This window comes from Geotrypetes seraphini, chromosome 15 (assembly GCF_902459505.1).
Source record: "Geotrypetes seraphini chromosome 15, aGeoSer1.1, whole genome shotgun sequence".
Taxonomy (NCBI): domain Eukaryota; kingdom Metazoa; phylum Chordata; class Amphibia; order Gymnophiona; family Dermophiidae; genus Geotrypetes; species Geotrypetes seraphini.
This window is the reverse complement of record NC_047098.1, coordinates 31,865,714-31,889,350: the sequence shown is the minus strand read 5'-3', so window position 1 is coordinate 31,889,350 and position 23,637 is coordinate 31,865,714. Positions and strand designations below refer to the sequence as shown.

General features: G+C 41.7%; 1 protein-coding gene across 1 annotated transcript in view; it reads right to left on the bottom strand.

The window, feature by feature from the left end:
- LOC117349387 (adenine phosphoribosyltransferase-like) overlaps positions 1–16,238 on the bottom strand; it is a 46,156-nt gene extending 29,918 nt beyond the window's left edge. Inside the window, exons 1-2 of the mRNA XM_033922809.1 lie at positions 15,772–16,238; positions 15,312–15,416 (exon numbers count right to left, since the gene is read on the bottom strand). Of these exons, the coding sequence (XP_033778700.1) occupies positions 15,312–15,378 (67 nt within the window). The 5' untranslated portion in view covers positions 15,379–15,416; positions 15,772–16,238. The remainder of the gene's footprint in view (positions 1–15,311; positions 15,417–15,771) is intronic.
- Positions 16,239–23,637: the final 7,399 nt, after the last annotated feature.

Genomic DNA, 23,637 nt, shown 5'->3' with positions numbered 1-23,637 from the left:
AGCCACCCAGGGACATGACCTCTCCTCTCTTCAGATCTTATCAATTTTTCAATTTTAGCTCTATACATCTTTGGAAACAAACCCTAAAGTTGTCATTCAGACCACAATATATTAGTATATGCCAGTCCAATCTTATTATGCATAGCTCATTCTGTCCTGATCTGATGATCACTCTTAAAATCTGATTATGACAAATGTATTAAGTCAGACCAGTAAAAGGTATGACCTACAACTTGTTTGTTGCTCCTTATTTGTGCAAAGAAATGAGAGACCAAATCAAATCTTAGTGAAGTTTCTTTAGAACAAAGCCCCTGCCTCTCTTCTCTTCTCAGCCTGTGTTGGGTGATCCCCACAGTGAAGAATTTCAGTTTCTTTGTAATGTTTCCCTCTTAAATCTTCTGCCCTCTCTCTCCTACTATGGCCTGATCAGCACCCTCCTCTTTGTTGCTTTCATTTGCTGCCAAAAGTCTGCTGGTTAGACAAAGGGATCTGTAGGGAAGACTGAAAGTTCTCACCAAGGGGTAGGAGACTATCAACGGGGGTGTTGTTTTGCATCTGAAGTGAATGAATGCCTTGTGAAAGCCTAAAGTTGGGGGGAGAGCTCAAAGACTGGAGTTCCCTTACCTCCTACTCCAACCAGAAGCTAGAAAATCATGTGTGTATGATTATTAATTCCTGCAATACTATACAATAAAACATTTCATATGGTCTCACCATCCATACAGTCTAAGTATTTTGGACTAAGTTATATCTTGAATCTCTTTTTAACCCACTGATATTCATCCACACTGCTTACTCAATATGAATAGGACATTGTGAGGTATTTGCAAAATGCAGCCCCTAGCAAATCATGAAAGAGAATCTGAGAACAAGTAAAAGAACATTCTAACCCTGAAACTCTACACTACAAAGAGAGGGACTAGGGACAATAGGTTGGAGATTGACTGAACCCTAGGTGTTAAGAGTTGGAGATTTTAATAAATTTTAATAAATTTCAGGTTGTGTGGAGGCCATTATCAGAATATTGTAAAGAATAAGTATATATTTTTTTCCCTGTTTAGTACAAATGAAAAATAGGGCAGGGGGAGGGAGGATTTTATTATTGAAGAAAATGATTTTATGAAATATAAAAGGAAGGGAGGGAGGGGGATAAATTTAATTTGATACAGATTAATTGTAAAATCTCAAGTGAATTATCTATGTTACAATGTTAATATCAATATTGATGTACTTGATGTAAGTTATAAAATGAATAAAGAAGTTAAAAAAATAAAAAAGAGTTGGAGAAGAGGAGAGATATTGGCTGAGCTGTATCAGCATACCTTGCTGACATTGCTATCTGGATGTCTCGAGACATTCAAGTAACTCACGGGCCGCATCGAGGTGGAAGAAGATATCTTCTTTTTCAAGGGTCCTGCGGCAACAAGGGGGCATCCGTGGAAAATCAGGGGCGGGAAACTGCATGGGGACACCAGGAAATTCTTTTTCACTGAAAGGGTGGTTGATCGCTGGAATAGTCTTCCACTTCAGGTTATTGAGGCCAGCAGCGTGCCTGATTTTAAGGCCAAATGGGATAGACACGTGGGATCTATTCACAGAGAAAGGTAGGGGAGGGTCATTGGGGTGGGCAGACTAGATGGGCCGTGGCCCTTATCTGCCGTCTATTTCTATGTTTCATCTAAAATTAAACATGGCCAAGACTGAACTCCTTATCTTTACATTACATTAGTGACTTATATTCCGGATTAATCTTGCAGGTCTAGGCTGATTACAAAAGAGGTAAGCTGGGTATTACCAGAATAGTTACAGGGTAAAGTATTGGGTACAGGAAAAGAGAAAAAATACAGTGCTATAATTTGTGCTATTTGTAGGCATAGAGATAAATTACAGTTCTGTGTTAATATGTCCTGACAAATTTTCTGAATAGCAGGATTCATATTTCCCTTCAGAAGGTTTTGTAATCAGGCGGTGTTATTAGTATGTTGGAGAGGTGGTGGTCAAGTTTTGTTGCCTGAGTTGCTAGTAGGCTATAGTACATTTTTTATGTGCAGTTTGCCTTTGATTGGGGGGTGAGTAAATGGAGCCTGAGATCTTCTTGACCTGGTTGAATTGTTTCCAGTGAGGCATTCGTTCAGGTAGGTGGGAGCAGCATCATTTAGAGATTTGAATAGTAGACAGTAAAATTTGAATAATATTTGTGCATGCATAGGGAACCAGTGTGAGTTTAGGTATGCTGTGAAGATGTGGTCATATTTGTTTAATGCATAGATCAGTCTGAGGGCTGTGTTTTGTACTGTCTGTAATTGTTTTATCATGCCTGTGGGGCATGATAGGTAGAGGACGTTGCAGTAGTCTAGGAGACCGAGGATTAGGGATTGGGCCAGGAGTCGGAATTGTTCCCTATTGAAGAATTTTGAATTTGCTGTAGGTTGTGCATGACTGCAAAGGATTTCTGGATAGTCTTGTTGATTTGTGGTTGCATGGTGCAGCATCTGTCTATCATCATCCCAAGAAGCTTTAGGGAGGGCTGTAGGGGGTGTTTGATGGTGTTTATTTATATCTCTGTTATGGTTGGAGTTTTGTCTTTTTTGAGCAGTAGGAATTTCAATTTGTTTGTGTTCAGCTTCAGTTTGTGGTCTGTCATCCTTCTTTCAACTGTTCCTAATGTCTTTTGCAGTTTCTCTGTTATGATGGGAGTTGGTTGGTTGAAAGGTAGGCGTATGGTGATGTCATCTGCATAGCTGTGTGACATAATGCCTAAATGGTCTAGGCTGGTACCTAGGGAGGTGACATAAAGGTTGAAAAGCATTGGAGATAGTGGTGACCCTTGAGGTACGCCACAGGGGTTGGACCAGGATTCTGACTTTTTTCTGTTTGTCTTGACTCTGTAGTTTCTAGATTGCAGGAATCCTTGGAGTCATGCATGCATCCTGTCTGTGATTCCTGGCCTTCCAGTATTTGTAATAGTATGGTACTATTGCCATGGAAAGGTCAAGTTATATGACTAGGATCTTTTTTATGAGAGCTGTATTGCAATTGTGTCTTTATGTGGTGTTTAACTTGTTATGATCGTAATTTTTGTACACTGTATAGTTAATATATGGTATATAAATTTTTAAATAAATCCTCTGGGCTTTACTTAGGTGCTGTCAGGCTGTGTCCAGGAGAGACGCTAGTAATGTTTCTGTGCTGTGGTTGGTACTGAACCCGGATTGTGAGGGATGAAGTAGGCTGTGGTCTTCTAGGTAGTGTGTGAGGTATTGTGCAACTAGGCCTTCCATTAGTTTGACGAACAATGGTATTGAGGCTATGAGTCTGTTGTGTCCTTTGGGTCTTTCACGATTGGGATGATGATAATTTCACTGAGTTATTGTGGGAATTGGCCCCCTGTGAGCAGTGATTGTACCCATTGCATGAGATGTGTTCGAAATTTTGGAGTGGAGGTTTTTAACAGGTAAGGAGGGCAATTGTTAAGGTTGCATGCTGCTTGTCTGTATTTTTTATAGAGTCGGTTTAGGTCTGGCCATTGTATTGTTGGGAAGTTTGACCATGTCCTGTCTGCTGCAACTGAATCTCTTGCTGTGGGGTGTGTTGTTACCTCATCCAATAGGCGGTGCCATTGAGGGTGGTCCTAGCAGTTGTGATCTTGCTTTTGAAAAATTCTGCTAGTTGAGTGGCTGAGGGGGGAGTGGTTTCCGCTGGTGGCCAGGTAGGGTTTGGGGTCTGTGAGCGCTCTTACTAGTTTGAATAGTTTTTTTATGTCATGAACTTCCAGACCTATCTATTTGGAGTAGAACGCTTCTGCTTCTCCTTTAGTTTGATCTTATATTGTTTGATTAGGCTTCTCTATTCTGTTTTTGTGTGTTCCTGGTTTTTCTTTCTTCATTCTCTTTCAAATCATCTGCATTGCCTTTTGAGTAGGAGTAGTTTACTGTCAAACCACTTGTTGGCTTGCCTGCTGATTCTGTTCTTTGTTTGGGCTAGGGCCAATTCATCCAGGATAACTTCACTTAGCAAGCGCCATTGAGATATGAATTCTATGGGATTGCAGGCTTCGATCATGAAATCTGTTTTGACCCATAATTTAGAAGGGTCGATAATTGGATGTGATTTGGAGCTTGATCTCTGGGTTTCTTGTGTGATTTTTCCTTGTGTACAGTACATGTAGTGGTCTGACAAGAGGGAGCGGTGCCAGGCCCCTTTGGAGATGTGGATTTCAAGCGAGATGGGTTGTTGGGTAATGTAGGCTGCTATATCAAGTTGAACACCTTTCTCATATGTGGCTTAGGGGTCTAGTATCTGGTAGGATAGAGCTTTGAGAAATGAGAGGTTATGTACTTGATTGGAGAAATGGTCTTCAAGTTGAAGATTTAGATCTCCTTGGATCAGGTTGTGTGCCGATGATAATGAGTTTTGGAATACAAAGTTTTCTAATTCTAGTTTTGCTTCACTCCATTTCCCTGGTGTTATATAGCAGAAAAGTCAAGTCATGGAACCTCTTAGTGTGTTTCCAGATAATTGGCAGGCAAGTAAACCCATGAAGAGGGTAGAGTTTGTTTTCTAGAATGTGCATGCTTAAGTTGTTTTTGGCTATGATGGACAGACCTCACCCTCATTTTTTCTCTTGACAGACCACCTCTAGCTTGTAGCCTCGTGGACAGAATCAGATCAGAGTCAGAGGTTATCCAGGTTTCAGCAAGGAATAATAATAATAACTTTATTTTTTTTATACCGCCACAATCTTGCGACTTCTAGGCGGTTTACAGTGAAGAGAGCTGGACAATAAGCGAATTACAGAATACAAAAAGGGAAAATGTCGCTGAACAGTCAGTGGAAACAGAATACAATTAGTGAGAAAACACAATATTGACATGTTGTTAATAATTTTAGAACGGGGGGGGGGGATATCTGACTAGGAGATAAGTCTATCGAACAGAGCTGTCTTAATTTCTTTCCGAAATGTGCAGCTTGCGGCGCGTGGGATGGCTTGCGGTGCGTGGGGCGGTTTGGGGCATGTGCAGCTTGGGGCGCGTGCAGTGGATTGTGCGGCGGTTTGTCTCAGCAATGACTGCAAGGTGTCTCATGCTGGTAAGAAGCGGCGGTTTGTCTCAGCAGCGGCTGCGAGGTGTCCCGTGCTGGTAAGAAGTGGATGGGGAGAGGGAAAGGGGGCTGCTTTGAGGGGAAGTGTGTGCTGGGGGGCTGCCCGGACTAGCAGATATTGGACAGGGGGATCAGGGAAAGGAAAAGGGTTACTAATGGACAGGGGGAGCAGGGAAGGGGTGCTGCTGGACAGGGGGGGGAGGTAAAAGGAAGGGAGAAGGGCTGCTGCTGGATAGGGGGAGCAGTGAAGGGTGCTGATGGACAGGGGGGAGGTAAAATGAAGGGAGAAGGGCTACTGCTGGACAGAGGGAGCAGGAAAGGGGTGGTGGTGGACACGGGGGAGATAAAAGGAAGGGAGAACGGCTACTGCTGGACAGGGGGAGCAGGCAAGGGGTGGCGGTGGACAGCCGAGAAAGAGAAAGAAAGAAAGAAAGACAGCGGCCAAGGAGAGAGAGAAAGAAAGAAAGACACACACACACATCTATTCTAGTACCTGTTAATGTAACGGGCTTAAAGACTAGTACTTAAATAAAAGACTCCTTTATTGTAAATTCCTTTGCATCTGAATGTAAAAACAGGTCAGTCCTCTGCCTCTAGGGAATACACTGACACAAAAGACATCTTTCTGAAATCAGGAAAGAAAGCATAATTAAAGAAAGACAACAGTGCAGAGGAATGCAAACATATTCTGCTGCTGGCTGCCAAACCACAGGGTGCAAGCAAGCCTGCCCTCTTTCAGCCTTCCTCCCATCTCCATCTCCCAGCGGGGAGGGAGATTTTCAAAGTAAGCAGAGGTCAAAGAACCTGGACCCATCAATACTGTGCTCAGCTCACTGGAGACTAAAAGGAACTTGTTCCTTTTCTTCGAGTTAATGAAGAACTCCAGAAGTTACAATGTTGTTTCTCTTAATGTTTTAATACCCGAAGAAAAATGTTATAGTAACAACCACAAGAATTGGAGGAAGATTGAAAATATTATTGATTCTAAGAAAAAACTGAAGGCGTGATTGCTTCAGCAGGCAATTTATACTGTATTATAATGAGTACAAGTAGCCATGGAGAATAGACCTGATGTGTTTTGTCTGATGCATTATGTTGACTGTAATGGTTTCTCTTTTTAAGCTTTTGGAATTATGTATATGAATTTGAAGTCCACCCAGTATCATGGATGGAGTGAGCTATAATTTTTTTAAATAAATAAATAATAAACTATTTTTTGTCGGAACAGTCTTTTACTGTTTTCTTATGTAGAACTGGGTTGAATGGGGAGAGCGGAAGGCAAATACAGCAATTGTCTGAAGCCGGGGGCTCCAGTGGTGAACCTAAATGATGCCAGTAAGCCAGAGCTTCAAGATGCTTGGCAGCATTAGCCCTCATCGCCATTTCTGCCTTGGACCTTAGTGTTATCTAATCATAGCCCTGAGATTCCTGGTAGCCATGTCTCCTCAGGCCTTTCCTCCCTTCCTCTCCTCCTGATACTTCTGTGCAGGAAGGAGTTATACGAAAGAAAACGAGAAGAGTACAGCATCCAGACCTGCCAGTACTGGAACCAATTAAAAACCAAGGGGCCAGTACTGAAAAATCATTAATAGCTGCGTGTGTTTATAGCCATGACTGAACTTAATGAATGAGGAATAGCAGTCGATGTGCAAAGGAAATCACATGCAAATGAGATGTGCTGAAAGTCCTCTGGGACAAAACCAGACTAAGGAAGCATTGAAAAGATAAGACTGCCAGAACCTTTCTGAGTTCCTTGAGTATGTCCTGACCATACCCCTGCCAAGCACCCTAAAATTTTACTGTTCCAGTAAGTGGCTTAATGAGGGAAGGAGGTTTGTACCTGGGATGGTGGCACCCAACATCGCACGCAAAGCACAGGGGAAACAAATCCACAACAGATAGAATGATAGGGACAAGTGGAATTGTCCAATAAGAAAAGGTGCAATGAATAAAAATGTCTTTCAACTCATCTGAATAATCAGGTGATCCTTTATTCTTCCAAAAATACTCGACCCGACATGTACATGTTTCGGCCCTACGGCCTGCGTCAGGAGTCTTAGAGATCTTTGGGTATGAAATAACCTGGTGTATGGACCACTCTAGAAAACTGTATTTATCAAAACGCCGTCATGCGAATGCTGTGTGCTCCCCCCATTACTCTTTACTCCCCTAATCTTCCCTGCCACCCACTCTTCCCCACTACTTGGGCACCCCCAAGCTCTTCCCCACTGCTTGAGACCCCCATCCCCCGTGTACCTCTTGAAATGTTTGCCAGCATTAGCAGCATCTTCCACCCGCTGCTTATGATGGTGTCGGCTCCCTTCTGACATCACATCCTGGTCACGCGACAGAAAGTGACATCAGAAAGGAGCTGATGGTGCAAGCAGCAAATAAAAGATGCTGCTCGAGCTGATGAATATTTAAATTTGTATGTGGGGACAGAGAGGAGAGGTGCTGGCGCTTCCCACAAAGATTGTGCCTGAGGTGGTCTGCACCCTCCCCCCTTCCTACGCCACAGTTTCCAGTCCATTGCTTTCAATGGAAGTAAAACCCGGATATCTCAATTCATCCTCCTTTTCCTGGAGCCATATGGCAACCCTAAGTAGGGTCTTTTTCAGAAGCAATTAAAAACACAGCTATTTAATAAATCTGGATAATATTTTATTCCCTAGATGATTTGCAATATGTGGTCACCCTATATAAGTAAGAATATATTAAAATGTGATTCTAAGAATATGCAGGAGCTGCTGGATGATGGGGGTGTCATCTGTTATATATATATATACATACACACACTAGTCTTTAAGCCCGTTACATTAACGGGTGCTAGAATAGATGTCTGTCTGTCTTTCTTTCTTTCTGTCTCTGTACTTCCTGCTGTATTTCTCTCTCCCTGACCCCCTTTCTTTGTCTGTCTTTCTGTCCCTCTTCCTCTCCCTGTGTCTTTCTTCCTTTCTTTCTGTTTCCCTCCCTCCCGCTGTCTGTCTGTCTTTATTTCTATCTGTCTCTCTCCCTGCTCCATATGTAACATTCCCTTCCCCTTCATTTCCCTGTGCAGAAGCATTTCCCTCCCCCAACCTCACTTCCCTGTGCAGCAACAGCAGCAGTATTTCCCTCTCCGTCCACTTCTCTGAGCAGCAGCAGCGGTATTTATCTTCCCCTACAGGTCCCTGTGCAGCAGCATTTCCCCAAACCCCCCCCCCCCGCCTTTGCTTCCCGCGGTCTGGCCTACCATCGCACTCACTGTGATAAAGGAGATCGAGAGGGCACAGCAGGAAAGACGGCACTACCTTTAGAAGTTTATTTTTAAGTTTAACGCCGCCACTGCGGCTCCTCTCACGATCGCTCCCTGCGTCGGAAGCCTTCTCCGACGCAGGTGCGGCTCGTGAAAGGAGCCGCCGCAGCACCTTTAATCTTAAAAATAAACTTCTACTGGTAGTGCCGTTTTTCCTTGATTTAGGTTCGTGCGAGGTGGAGAGCAGGGAGGCCAGCGGTTTCCAATTTGTTTTGTGGCCACCAGGTATAAGATTGCAAATAAGGCCCGTCTCCCATTTTACTTGCCCCCGAGTGCCAATTCTGTGCACATGTCCACCGCCCATACTCCCAATGACCTCCTCGCAGTCCAATGCGGTCAGCCATAGCGATGTTTCTCTGGTGGTGGGTGAGTGAGGGCGGGAGGGGGGAGTCACGGCGTGTTTGCTGCCTCTGTCAATCGGCCACTGCCACAGCTAAGCGCGCATGCGCACTCCTACCTGCGGGGACCTACAGTGCACGGAAAACGGGAGCATGCAGTTAAAGAGTGCACATGCGCAGCTTAGGCTTTTATTATATTAGATATATATTCAGTACTAATTATGTAAATATTTAAGCATTTTTGCCAACTCATTCAGACTTTGTACACGGCCTATTATAGCTCTGGATTTAAATTAAAACAGAGCCTAGTCAAACATACACTTGTACATGTTTACTATTCTTATCTAACCATTGCCCAGCAAAAGGTCACATTCACCTCTCTCCTTGCCTGCCTTCTTCCCCTCCTCCTCCTAAACAGCTGACTTCTCCTGAAGCGCTATGTGTGTGGTGGTGGAGTATCATAGAGGGCCTGGTTTTAGTTACAGTAGCAGGCGGTGAGTAAATATACTTCAAGTGAAGTGTGTTTTATACCTAGAGCAGTAGGATTAGATCAGCGTTTCTCAACTTGGTCCTGGCGTACAAGCTTTCCAGTCAGATTTTCAGGATATCCACAATGATTTGCAAGAGAAAAATTTGCATATGATGGAGGCAGTGTATGCATATCAAGTTTATGTATATTCATTGTGGATATCCTGAAAACCTGACTGGCAAGTTGAGAAACACTGGATTAGACCACCACTTCCTCCAGAACAAATCAGAGATGCCAAAAGTGGACTGCGTCAAAGAGTGAAATTTACAGACAATGGGGTTCATAATCAAAAAAATATAAACTTCCTAAATCAGCACTTGGATGTCATAATAGCCAGGACATGCAATTGCTGATAATTGGAACTGCCTTTCTGGATGTCGAGTGAGGTTTTGTAACCTCTATGCATCCTAAGCTCGATGGGTGTTGTGGAGACGTGTTATGGGCGGATTAGACTTGCAGTGATAATCAAACATTTTGCAAGATGTCCTGGGCAGAACTTAGATTAAGAGCTAGACCTGTTTTAGAAGCATCTAAGTGCCACAGAGGTGCCAAAACTGACCAGATGACCACTGCATGCATCAAGGTAAGACCCCCCAACTCCTTCATTGCTCACTGACCCCCTTCCTCTACACAAAAATGAGAACAAAAAAGAAACATAGCTGGCTCTAGAACAGCAGCATGTTATGGGGAAGCCTAGTAGAGTCTCAGGTGTGTAGATGGGTGGGTTAGTGAACCACAGAGAGGAGGACCCAGGCCCATAAGGCACTCTAACCATGTCATCTATGGTATTAAGTATGAGCCCATCAAACCTCTTCCAAACCCTACTATACTGCCATATAGGTGCCATCTGCAGCCATAAGGGCTATTGGTGTTCACATCAAATTTAGGTTTTTGCCTCTTATGAGAATCATGGCTCATAAGACAGGAATTAATGAACCTTTTTCAAGAATTTCAACCCTTTTCAACAAAACAATGGAGTTGGCCATTGAAAATGTACTGTTGCAAACTCCCCACTGCGTAACCTGACTTCTGGTTCGAGCAGACACACTGCCACAATACAGACAATCAATAGCATGTTCCAATCCTAGACCCCTAACACAAGAAATATCTTCAGTGGTCATCTTGAAACTCAAAGCTGAAAGCAGGAAGTTTGAGAAAATATGTTTTTTTCTAAGATGAAGCAGAAGAGGGAAAAATAAAATAAGCAAGAATCTATTGTCTGAAGACAATTTAGAAATACAGTATTTCTCAATATAATAGATAACAAAAAAAGGAGATCACCTTATTATGACTAAGCATTAACATGAAAAAGAAAGACTGTCCTATGCCGAGGAAGCAGAATGTAGGAATGCTCAGAATTTAAATTAAAATAGCTTTTACTTCTCTCTGAATGAGCCTATATAACCCATAGGTCATCCACTTGTGTGGCTAATTCATCTTGTCAATGGAAAATATATATAATACATACTAATATATAGCTTAAATTGAATAATTCTTACAAAAAATTATTCCAGGAAGCTCTGGACTGCAATGATGCAATGCGATCTCTGGCCAGATGTTACAGCTAACTAGCTGCATTTTGTTCTCTGAAATCTTAAAAACCTGATGCAAATCACAGAAGGGTGAAAGTTCAGCATTTTTCTTCAGCTAAATATTTTAAAAGATAGTGCCCTATCAACAAAAGAATACTTTGAGGCTGAATATATTAAATTTAGGGCTTAATTTATGGAGGAGTGGCCTAATCATAGGTCCACCACTTCTTTTCAGACTCTTTACTCCTTTTCAGGGAACCTGCAAGGACATTCAGGGTGAGCCCAGAGCAGCCATTCTGCTCCTTAATCCACCCTCTTCTTCTCATGTGAGGAATGGAGAAATAAGGAAAGAAAATTAGGGGGTAAGTCCTAAAGTCTCTCCCAACAAGTCCAGATTTGTGGTTATACTTTCTTCTGCCACTAAGAGACTAAGAACTTCTGGCACAATGCCTTCACCCTATGAAAAATCTTTTGACAGATGCAATTCTAGCCTTCAGAAAGTTGGGGTAAGAAACAACCAAGAACATAATGGTAAAACAAAATTGAGAATGCGTCCCTAGACTAGAAGACCCATTTTTTTGGGCAAAACCAGAGGATCTCCTACCTTCAATCTCATGAGATCGCCATATCAAAGTCTGAGGTGCCAATCCAGTGAAACCCAGTTTGCTTATCTTGCATGAATGCGTTGTAAAGAAGATTGGGAATAATTTGCAACTTTGGTGATTAGTATGCTGAAAGTCTATGGATGAATGGTTTGGTAGCCTGAGGTCCTGGCATTAGCTGCACTCTCCAGCCAATGCGCAGCCTTTAAGTGCAGACATTGAAATGGATATTAAAAAAACCCAAAACAAAACAGTGGCCCCCTTGAGATACAAATTAGATGGTAGCTGAACTGAGCTCCTGGAATTGCATAAGTGTTTGGACTTTGTATCATTGTAGGTTTCAGATGCATTTGTAAAGTAAAGAAAATTACTTTAGAGGGATCAAGTGAGTGGGTAGAGTTTGAGCTGGGAAGGCTGCCTGCTCTGGACAGGAGTTGATGCTGCACAAGGAAAACTTCAGATGGGACATTTAGCCGCTGATGGTTGGGTAGGAGGGAAACTACAGAAAGGAGTTCTCTTTTTGCTAGACAATGCACCTGCTCACAAAGCTGGCAAAATGATGGATGTTTCGACACAGTTGGGGTTTCAGTATACAGAATGACATGGGGACAAATTTTCCTCATTCCCGCGGGAACTCATTTTTGCATCCCAGCAAGTTCTTTTCCTGTCCTTGCCCCATTCCTGCAAGCTCTGTCCTCATTTGCACATGCCTCAAATACTTTAAAATCATAAGTGTTCAAGCATTGTGCAGTTACGGCAGAACTTACAGGAATGAAGCTGGGGCAGTGACAAAGCTTGCAGCGACAGGGAAAGATTTGTCCCTGTGTCATGCTCTATTTCAATACATAGACCATCCACCCTAGCTCCATCTGAATATTTTCCGTTTCCAAATTTAAAAAGAGTTTGAAAGGGCATCAATTTTAGAGAGTTGCACAGGGACATCCTTCCCATCCCTGCTAGAATCCCATTCCCACCTGAAATCAAATCCATCCCCACCCATCCCCACTGGAATCTCTTCCATTTCTACCCGTCCCCATAAACTTCAAGTAGTTATTTCATTGAATTATGTTACTGAATTAAATATTCTTGTAAAGATCCATTTACAAATAAGCAAAGACAATTTATTAATTTGGAAATATTAATTGGAAAGAATACACACTTTGTAAATGGGTCTCTGCCAGAGCCTCTAATGTAAACATAAAATATAAATAAATCCAGCTGATGAGGACCCTCAAGCTATGTCAGCTGAAGACTTCCTCTGAAGGTGGCTGGGGGTCCCTTTTGCCAAGACACACTCATGCTCAACAATTCTCCCTTTACATTCCCTCCCTCCATCCTATGTCCCGAGTTCATGCCCCTTTCCATCGTTCTATGTCCTAATGCACTCTCTCCTCCCTACCTTCTGTGTCCCAAGTTCGTATCCGTTTCATTCCATTCAGCATTTGTTCCAAATTTGTGCCTCTCCCATGTCCCAAAACGCTCCTTCCCCCACTTCCTCCTTTGTCCCATGTTCATGTCCTTTGTTCCTTCTTTGTCCCAACACGCTTCCTCCCTTCTGTGGCCCAAGTTCATGCCCCATTGCCGCGGGTGTGTACCAGAGCCATCCAGGTGGGCCTCCTTCTTCCTGCCTTCCAGCTACACTTGCAGGACTGTGGGCAGCGGTTTCTGAATGCTGCACATGACTGACCTCTGACATGGGAGGGAAGGTTTCCGGGTTGGCTGCAGGCGGCATGCTGGGAGCACTGCACTCAGCTTTGTGGAGGGCTGAGTGCAGCTGAAGGGCACGAAGGAGGCGCTGCTGAGGTAACACTCATAGGAGCCATATGAGGTACCTCCATCCCAACGGACCCAGGAGTAACTCCACAGGATCCCCGTCAGCCTCGTTCCTATGCAACTCTCTATTTTTAATGATTTGGAGGCAATTGTAGCAGTGGAGCAGTATTTCAGTGACCAGATGTCAGAGTAATTTTTGAAAGGGTTATATAAACTTCAGAAACGATATGCCAAGTATGCTGAACTTAGGGGTGAATATGTGGAATAATGGGCTGCAAACTTTTCAGCACCTTCTTGTAAAATTTAATAGAAGAATCTTCTCCCGTCATGTGTGAACAACAAAATACAATTTAAAGATACAGACATTTAAATATTTTCATGGCATAAATGCACCAGAGGTGAGTCTTTCAACTGAAGGAAAGCTCTGGAATGAGATGATATAGGAGGAAGGTGAAAATAGACTTAAGCATAAAAGGTAGTGGATATATTAAAAGAAGATTGGAGCTCATGAAATTTGAAAGCAGATATGAAAAGCCACACTAGATATAACTTTTCCAAATCCAACCTCTAGAGCAGAAATATTTTAAAAAAACAAAACAAAACCCCAAACCCAACTTATTCAGACATTTGATCTTTAAGCGTTCAGTATTGGTCGCTGCACCTCAAGAAGGACATGGCGGTACTTGAGAGAGTCCAAAGGAGAGCAACGAAACTGGTAAAAGGGCTGGAACACTGCCCATATGCCGAGAGGCTGGGGCTCTTCTCTCTGGAAAAAAGGAGGCTCAGGGGAGATATGATAGAGACCTTCAAGATCATGAGGGGCATAGAGAGGGTGGATAGGGACAGATTCTTCAGACTGAAGGGGACAACAAGTACGAGGGGGCTTTCGGAGAAACTGAAGGGAGATAGGTTCAAAACAAATGCAAGGAAGTTTTTTTTCACCCAAAGGGTCGTGGACACTTGGAATGCGCTACCGGAGGAAGTGATCAGGCAGAGTACGGTACAGGGATTGGACGGATTCCTGAGGGATAAAGGGATCGTGGGATACTGAGGGGGAGCTGGGATGTAACACAAGTATAGAAAGCTAACCAGGTAATAAGTATAGAAACCCAACCAGGTCGTGCATGTGCAAGACCGGAGGGTTAGGACTTCGATGGGAAGATAGGACTTCAATGAGAAACCAAGGTGGCAAGGGAGCCCCTTCTGGTGATTCAGACAGGTCGTGACCTGTTTGGGCCGCCGCGGGAGCGGACTGCCGGGCAGGATGGACCTATGGTCTGACCCGGCGGAGGCACTGCTTATGTTCCATATGAATTATCCATAATAATGGGATAAGTTGAGGACCTAGAGCTCTGCAGTACCTACTTTTCTGGTACTGCAACCTACCCCCATCCCCCAACTCTGCACTTTGTCCCTGCCATGTGAGAACCCCTGCTATGTATGTTCAGTAACACATGCATTCGGCTCTGCACTGTCACTCACAGCTCTTTGAGTAACTTCAGTATTTGCAGGGACTTTCACAGGGGAGTACCATCCACCATGCTTCTCTTTTCAGTCCTATGGTCAAAAACCCCTTGTGTTCCAAGCCTTAGTTTCTTCTGATGAACATGTTCATGACCAAGCCACTTCTTTGGATTTGCAAGATAATTTGTAGAAAAAAGGTTCTTGTAGAGTCTACAGCATATGCACTAGCTACATGCTACTTGAAACAGTGTCTAAAGTGTGATATGCTGAGACTAGAGCAGTTGCTTTTTGTGTGGCAGGTGTTAAAATTTGGAATGCATTGATTGGGCAATTATGCCTATGTGCTGACAGAGTGAAATTTTAAAAAACTATTTAAAATGCATGTATCTGCTTTCATGTAAAGAAAGATTTCTATTTATACAAGCAATAGATAGAATTGGGCAAGAAATGTCATGAAGTCTCACTCAGCTTTTTGTAATGTTAATTTTATGCTATGTATATTTTATATGAAAATAGTCTAGATATAGATGGCATATAAATTTTAAAAATAATTAATAGCAATAAATACCCTTTTAATGAAGTGAATTCTTTGCAGAATAATATGGGATGGATGCTTATACAAGATTGCAGTTATGTGCACACAGTCAATCCTTCAATCTAAATACTGCATTTGAGTACCTGGTTCATGACATGAATATGTGTGATACAGATTGCACACAGTGCAGGCAGCATATGCAAATCCCATAGATATATTCCTTGTTCAGAGGACTGGCTTGAGAAACCCTGGTATAAAGCCATAAAAACATACACAGTATCAATCAAGGCAATACTTGACTATCACATTAGAATTTACCTTTAAACCTGTTAAGTTATGGATTACTAGGTTCAGTGTTTTTCAGGCCAATGTGGCTATGAAGCTAAAAAAAATTCTTCCAAGTTTTATCTTTTCTAGAAACATGCTTTTAAGAAGAGATCCACACAGCAGCCCAAACAAAACAGTTGGCATGGCACTGGCATCAGAGCAGAATGAGAACTGCTTTAGGCTACCCATGTTATAGATAGCTCCAAATGTTAAGAATATGTTAAAGTTACTTCCAGGTTCTATGTTTTACTATTTTCAAAAAGCATGGTTACTCACTTATAGTGTGTGTTCTCTGAGGAAAGCAGGCAGATACTCTCACATGTAGGCGATGTCATCCTCGGAGCCCAGACGGTGTTTAAGAAAACTTTAACACCGTCTGTACTGTGCATGCATCTTCCTGCCCAATGTCGATGTGCAGGACCCTCAGTTCTGTCCAAAAGCTAAGACAGCTAAGGGAGGTGGGAAGGTTATGAGAATATCTGCCTGCTGTCCTCAGAGAATACCTGCTACAGGTAACTGCTTTCTCTGAGGACAAGCAGGCAGTATACTCTCACTCGTGGGACTTCCAAGCTGCCAGCCTCATGGATCTAAGAAGAGCATTACATATTACTATCATGAGGCTGGTGAAAGTCCTGAGGTTGGAGGGAAGATGGCTTCTAAGTGGAAAATAAATTTTTAAGAACTGCTTGACCAGGTTGAGTGTCTCTTCTATAGTGCTGGTCTAAACAATAATGAGAAGTAAAAATATGAATTGTCTGTAACAGGAGTAGAATGTAAATGAACAACAGAGATGGCCACAGCTCTTATCTTATGAGCAGTAATGTTTGCTCCCAGCCTCAGCCCAGCCTGAGAATAAGCAAATAATATACAGTCTGAAATACAGCATGAGATAGTTTGTTTAGTAACTGGAGCTCCTAGTCTATTGTGATCAAAGGAGATAGCTGAGTTATAGTTCTAGGTGGCTTAGTCTGATCCAGATAATAAACCAGAGCTCTTTTGCAGTCTAAGGTGTGAAGAGCAGTTTCTCCAGGATGAGTGTGAGGCTTTGGAAAGAAAAAGGTAGAACAATGGATTGGTTGAAATGAAATTCCGAATCCATTTTTGGAAGAAATTTGGAATGAGTGCATAACATAACTTTGTCGTGATAAAATATGGTATAAAGTGGTTTGGAGACTAGTGCTTGCAATTCACTGACTTGCCAAGCAGATGTAAGTGCAATAAGGACAGTAACTTTCCACGTGAGATGTTTTAAAGAGGTAGATGAAAGTGGTTCAAAAGGAGTTTCAACAGCTGGATTAGAATAACATTCAAGTCCCAAAGAACAGGAAGGGGTCTAATTGGAGGCTTGGTATGGAGAAGACCTTTCATGAACTTGGAGACAAGAGGTTTGTTATCCAAGTAAGTATGAAAAGCATTAATAGCACTAAGGTGCACTCACAGTGAAGATGTTTGAAGTCAGGAATCCGATAAGTGAAGGAGATATTCTAGTACAGATGGTAGAGGACAAGTATCTGGAGGTAAGGAATGGAGATTATACCAAAGAGTAAATCGCGTCCACTTGAATTCAAGTTTTCAAGTTTTTCAAGTTTTAATAAAATTTTGATTAATCGCTTTATCTGGATTCAAAGCGATGTACATCATGATAAAATTACATTATTAAAATTATTACTACAATAGATAAAACAAACTCAACTTTAGACAGATGCAACGAACTGGAAACATAAGGAATTAAGGGGAGAATTTACATTGTATTAAAAGTCTGGAGAGACATAGGGAAAGGACATGAGGAAGGGTAGGGTGATTGAAGAAAGAGAAAAAAATGATTTCTGATTTTTTAAAAATTAATTTATAAATGCATCATTGAAAAGAAAAGTTTTCAATTTACTTTTGAATTTTTCTATATTAGTTTCTTCTCTTAGATAAATAGGGAAGGAATTCCAATTTTGGGGAGCAGTAACGGAGAACATAAACTGGCGGCGCGTATTTATTATTTTTAAAGATGGGATAGATAATAAATGTTGTTCTGCAGATCTTAAAGTTCTGTTGGTAGTGTAAGGTATTAATAATTTGTGAATGAAAGCTGGTGTTTTAAAAAAAAGGGATTTGAAAGTAAGCAGACCAAGTTTGTATATTATTCTATGGGCAACTGGTAGCCAATGAGCTTCTTTAAGAAGGGGCGTTACATGGTCGAATTTTTTAGCTTTACAAATAAGTTTTATGGATGTGTTTTGTATCATTTGTAATCGTTTAATTTCTTTTTGTGCTGTTCCTATAAGCAACGCATTACAATAGTCTATTTTTGAAATGACAAGAGAATGAATAAGAATGTTAAGAGATTTAATACTAAGAAATTGTGACACAGAGCGTATTTGGCGGAGCCTGAAAAATGAAGACTTGATAACACTACTTATGTGTTCATGAAAAGCAAGTTTTTGATCAAATATAACGCCTAGTATTTTTATGTTGTAAACCTCTTGTAATGGTTGACCCTTAATGGAAATAGGGAACTGTAGATTGAAGTTCTCCTTTAAAGGGAAGAGTAATACGTTGGATTTCTTAATATTTAATGCAAGTCTATTTTCATTTAACCAGTTATGAATTTTCTCTAATTTAATATTAATTGATGCTGAATCGGATGGATTATTGGTATCTATTGATAGCAGTGCCTTGTAGAAGATTTTCTAGATGCTTTGATTATATTCAAAACTAGATCTGAAAGTTGGTAAGGAGTTACTTCTGGGAGGAGAGAGACCAGGCTGAGTGAAGGTGAGATCCTTTGCTCTGACTGAGGTGAAGGAGAGATCCTTTGCTCTGAGTTAACAGTGTTGGAAATACTTAAGAGGTGTGATGGATTTGCGCATGCTGAACTGAAGGAGAGGAAACCAAGGTTGACACAGCCAATGTGGAGCAATTAGAATCATGGCTGCTTTTCCTGGTGAAGTTTGAGTAGAGTTTTCCCAATTAAAGTAAGTGGAGGGAATGCATAAAAGTAGCAATTTATCCAGTCATGGAAAAAGGCATCTTCTTCGAGACGGATAGGTATGTAAATCCTGGAATAGTAAAGAGGAAGCTTGCGGTTGTTGGGGGAAGCAAAGATATCTATCTCAGGGGTCCCCCAGATGTTGAAAATGTGATGCAAGGTTTCACTGTGGAGGGACCGCTTGTGAGGCTGGAGGAGTCTGCTCAACCTGTCTTCTAAGTGGTTCTGTTCTCCTAGAAGATATATTGCCTTGAGAAAGACATTATGATCTATTACACAAGTCCAAATTTGAATGGCTTCCTGGCAGAGGGGATAAGTGCCTGTTTCCCCTTGTTTGCTGATGTAGTACATTGCTATTTGTCAGTGCATATGAGAACTACTTTGGTTGTGCAATCGATCCTGAGAGGTAGATAGGGCATTCCGAACCACTCGTAATTCTGGAAGGTTGATTTGTAAGGTATTTTCATGAGTGGACCAAAGACCTTGAGTTCCAAGACTATCAAGATGAGCTCCCCCCATCCTAGGAGAGATGCATCTGTAGTGAGAATTTTCTGATGTGGAGGGGGTTGGAAGAGTAGGCCCCTGGAAATATTGGTCAGCTTCAGCCACTACTGAAGGAACTGTTGACATGCTGTGATGACTTGAATCTTTGTGCAGAGAGGATCTATTAATTGAAGCCATTGAGAAGATAATATCCACTGTGGTTCTCTAAGATATAGGCGAGTGAAAGGGACTACATGTACCGTGGACACCATATGACCTAGAAGTCATCAACATTTGTGATATGTGTTTGAGATGAGATTGCTTGACAGTTGAAGGAGATTGTTGAGTCTCTGCTGAGGTAAAAATGCTTGAATCTGACTCATGTTTAGGAGAGCTCTGATAAACTCCAGAGTCTGAGAGGGAGGAAGGTGTGATTTGCCATAGTTCACTACAAACCCCAACAGTTCTAGAAGATGAATCGTGGAGGAAATGGCTTGATTAGCTAGACTGGATGAAGAGGCTTTGATGAGTCAGTCATCCAAGTATGGGAATACATGAAATCCATGAGTTCATAAGGCCACAGCTACCACTATGAGAAACTTGGTAAAGATTCTAGGGGCAGAGGCCAGGCCAAAAGGAAGTACCCGGTATTGACAGTGTCTAGTTCCCACTCAGAAACAATGATATTTGTGGTGGGCCAATAGTATGGAAATATAGGTGTAAGCTTATTTGAGGTCTAGAAAGCAAAGCCAAACGAGCTGTTACAGAAGGGGTAAGAAAGTTCCCAGAAAGACCATACAAAACTTTTCCTTCACCAAGTATTTGTTGAGAGCTTGAAAATCTAGAATGGGTCGGAAACCTCCCGTTTTTTTTGGTATCAGGAAATATCTGGAATAAAACCCTCTGCTTGGGAGGTACTAACTGAACCGTATGCAGCTGAAGGAGGGATGAGAGCTCTTGTTGAAGAGATATCTGATGGAAGTTGAAAGAAGACTCTCTTGGAGATTGGATGTGGAGGAGTTCTTTGCAGGTGAAGTGCATAGACTTGAGAGATTGCTCGAAGAACCCAACAATCTGATGTGATGAAGCACTAACGTAGGTAAAAAATGGTGAATTCTTCCCCCTACTAGCAAGTAGTTTGGAAGAATAACTGTAGGTTGGTTATGCTCTCTATGAAGACATAAAAAAGACTGCCGAGTCTTGGAAAGCTGTATAGATTGGGGATTTTGATGTTTCTGTTGACAAGAACATCTGTGTAGTTTGATGTCTGATGATGATGGTATCTACATCTACTACTATTAATTATTTCTATAGTGCTACAAGATGTACGCAGTGCTGAACAGAGTCACAAAGATAGTCCCTGCTCAAAAGGCCTTACAATCTAAACAGCCAACACAGACATCCTTGGACAGAGTTAAGGGGAACGGTTAATCTGTTGGCTGGGTTGGAGGGCAGTGGGGAGTAGGATTATGGATTGAAGGCTATATCAAAAAGGAGGATTTGTGCACTGTGGCAGTAAGGAAGAGGGGAGCTGGCCCAAAGATAACATTGGGGGTGGCATAAAACAGCCAGGCGGGAGCAGGCCAGAAGGTAAGGCACAGCATGGAGCATACACAGCATGTGTATAATGAAAAAAAACACTCTGCTCTTTGAGGCCTCACTGCTTAAATAGTATCCTAGGCTAGCTTTCTACTGCCCTATTTTCTAACCTGCTGATTTTTTATATGGTGGATAAATCACATACAGTGTCACAATCTTAATTTAATTTTTAAGCACATTGTTACATCTACAAAATGAAGCATTAACTGAGTTAGGCAAAATTGTCTGATTCAGTGTGTCTGATAGAGCTTTTGTTAAAATTGCCTCCTTTTCCCTGTAAATGGTTATAGGGAAGGTAGAAGTATAGCTGGTCATGTACTATTTGTCTTTAATTACAAACCTTACTACCCCGCTGCGTAACCTGGGCTCTCTCCAATTATTCCGCAAGCAACTGAAAACCTGGCTTTTCACTAAAATGTAATTCTATCCCCCCTTACTCTTCTCTTCTATATATAAGTTCATATAAACCTTTTTTTTCCTTCTCTTCCTATATTTTAAGTTCTTGTAAACCGTGCCGAGTTCCACAACATCCGTGGGGATGATGCGGTATATAAACTTAAGGTTTAGTTTAGTTTAGTTAGTAAAAAAAACATGGAGGGAGGGAGACAACAAAGGTAGGGGGAATTATTTTATTTTCAATTTTGTGAGTGAATTGTGTAAATTTTGAGAATTCTCATCTGCTGTCTTTTATTTTGCACTGTTCAGGAAGAAATTCATTTGTTTCTATTTCTCTGGGGTTGAAATGCATGCAGAGTCTTGAATCTTAGGGTTTGTTTGTATATATTAGTACTTTTAGTTTTTGGTCCCATATTTGCATAGGGGTTATCTGTGTTCTGGTAGGAATGAATGTTGAGAAGCATAGTGTATGTACTTTGTGTATTTTAATTTTGTGGTTAACCATTATGTGTTGTTCATATAAGATTATATTGTGTGTGTATATATGAAAAATGAATGGAAAAAATAGTGTTACAATTAGTACAATTATGGGGCGGGGTCTGGGGCGGAGACTTGGTGGTGATGGACGGGGTCTGGCCCATGACTTAGCCCAGTGTTCTTCAAATGCTGGTCCACAAAATAATTATTTTATTTCCGCCAGTCCATAGGTGTAAAAAGGTTGAAGAACACTGATCTAGGTAATGGAGGAGACAGTTCAGAAGAATGTCTGAATCTAGGTCCTCGACTTGATGCCTTCTGGGGAATGGGACATTAAGTGTTGAGAAGAGCGTCTTGAAGAACATCGAGAAGAATGACATCTGGAATGCCTCGATCTAGACAAAGAGTGTCAAGAAGCAGCTCTGGAAATATGCCTAGATGATGGACGTTGAGAACGGCATTAAGAGGTCGACTGACATCGAGGTGTAGAGACTGAGTGGTGTGACCTCGAATGACATCATGATGGTGATGGATGTTGAGATGATGAACAATGTTGAGTAGGAGACCAACGTTTAGATCAGTGTCTCTCAAGCTTTCTCGAGCCGGGGCACACTAAAGGCTGAGCTAAGGCTGTGGTGTGCTGCATTGAGCAAGCAGTAGTTATGACAACAATAGTGATGCCAACTTCTGTCCTGATGCCCTGATCTGGTCCTGTAAGCTAGTATCGATGCTGGTAAAGATACAGTTGGCATGGGCTGATGTTGAGAAGATGCTGAAGGAGGAGGATGCCTCAACATAGAAAGTACCTGCAATAATGAGGTTTGGTCAGGACGTCGACATTTCTGAGGAGAAGATGATGGATATGAAGTTGAAATACATCTAGATGGTGAATGTCAACACTTTTTAGATTTCTTGTGTTTGTCATCTGAGGATAAGTGCACCAAGGATGAGCCGGAGCCATCTCGAGAGAGTACAGGGCTGGGAGGCCGACACCGGGGTCGATGCCATCATCAACGATGGAGGTACCTGAGAAGCTGGAACCATTTTTGCAGACATTGTTGAAGTCAGACTGGAAAACTTTTCAAATTGTATCTGATGAGCTTTAAGAGCTCTTTTTTGCATACAACTGCAAAGATTACACAAAATGTCCCGATACTCAGGACCAAGATGACATTATACACACAGTTCCTGGGTCAGTTCCTGAAATAGTCCTATTACATCGGGTAAACTTCTTAAATCCGCAAGGCGTCGGGGACATCCAATTGAAGACTGCCAGTGCCAGATCAAAGGGTTCAATGGCTGGGGAGGTCGAGTAAAAAGCTAGTCGAAAAGGTGTCAATGCTCCCGGCAGCTAGATGGCTTAAACACCCCTCTGTAGGCCTGAAAATTAAAAACGGAAAGGCACGAAAAGAGATTAAAAATTTACCACACACGTGAGTATAGAAAACACAACTACTTTGCTCCACAGATAACGAAGAACTCAGGGTCCCAATTGCCAATGTCAGGTGGGAAGGCATACATGCATGTGCTGTACGGATGGTGTTAAAGTTTTCTTAAAGTGACAGTACACTCTGGTACATGTCTGTGCCAGGCTCCGTGGACGATGTCATCCACATAAGAGATACAACAAAAAATATGGGAACCATTGACTAATTATTCTAATGATCAGATATCATAGCATATGGATAGAAGATATGTGGGGGTAGGGTGGGAAATGTATATCATATGGAATTAGGAATATTGATAAAAAAGGGGGTATTTATTTTATATTACAAGATTATTTGTTTGTAAATACAAGTGATATGTGAAAATCGTTTGTATTATGTTTAATTCACTTGTTGTAAGAATTCAAAATGAATAAATAAAAAAAAAAAAAAAAAAAAGAGTATACTGCCTGCTTGTCCTCACAGAATTAAGGATTCAGACTTTTGAGGAACTTATTTCAGTGCATGTACATTGACAAAAAACTAATGTGCATGGTGTCACCACCATGAGTAGTCCTGATCATATACTCACAGACAATGCCCACAGTGATCTCAACAATGTCTTGTCACCATAAGACAAGCTAGTCACACAGTTTTGAGGGCTGTGTACATTGATAAGAATGTACATACCAATAGAGTAATCCTCTGTGTATCATCTGTATCTATGTGGTATTATGAAGAATGATTAGAACATGCACACAAATCCAGAGGGTAATCATCCAA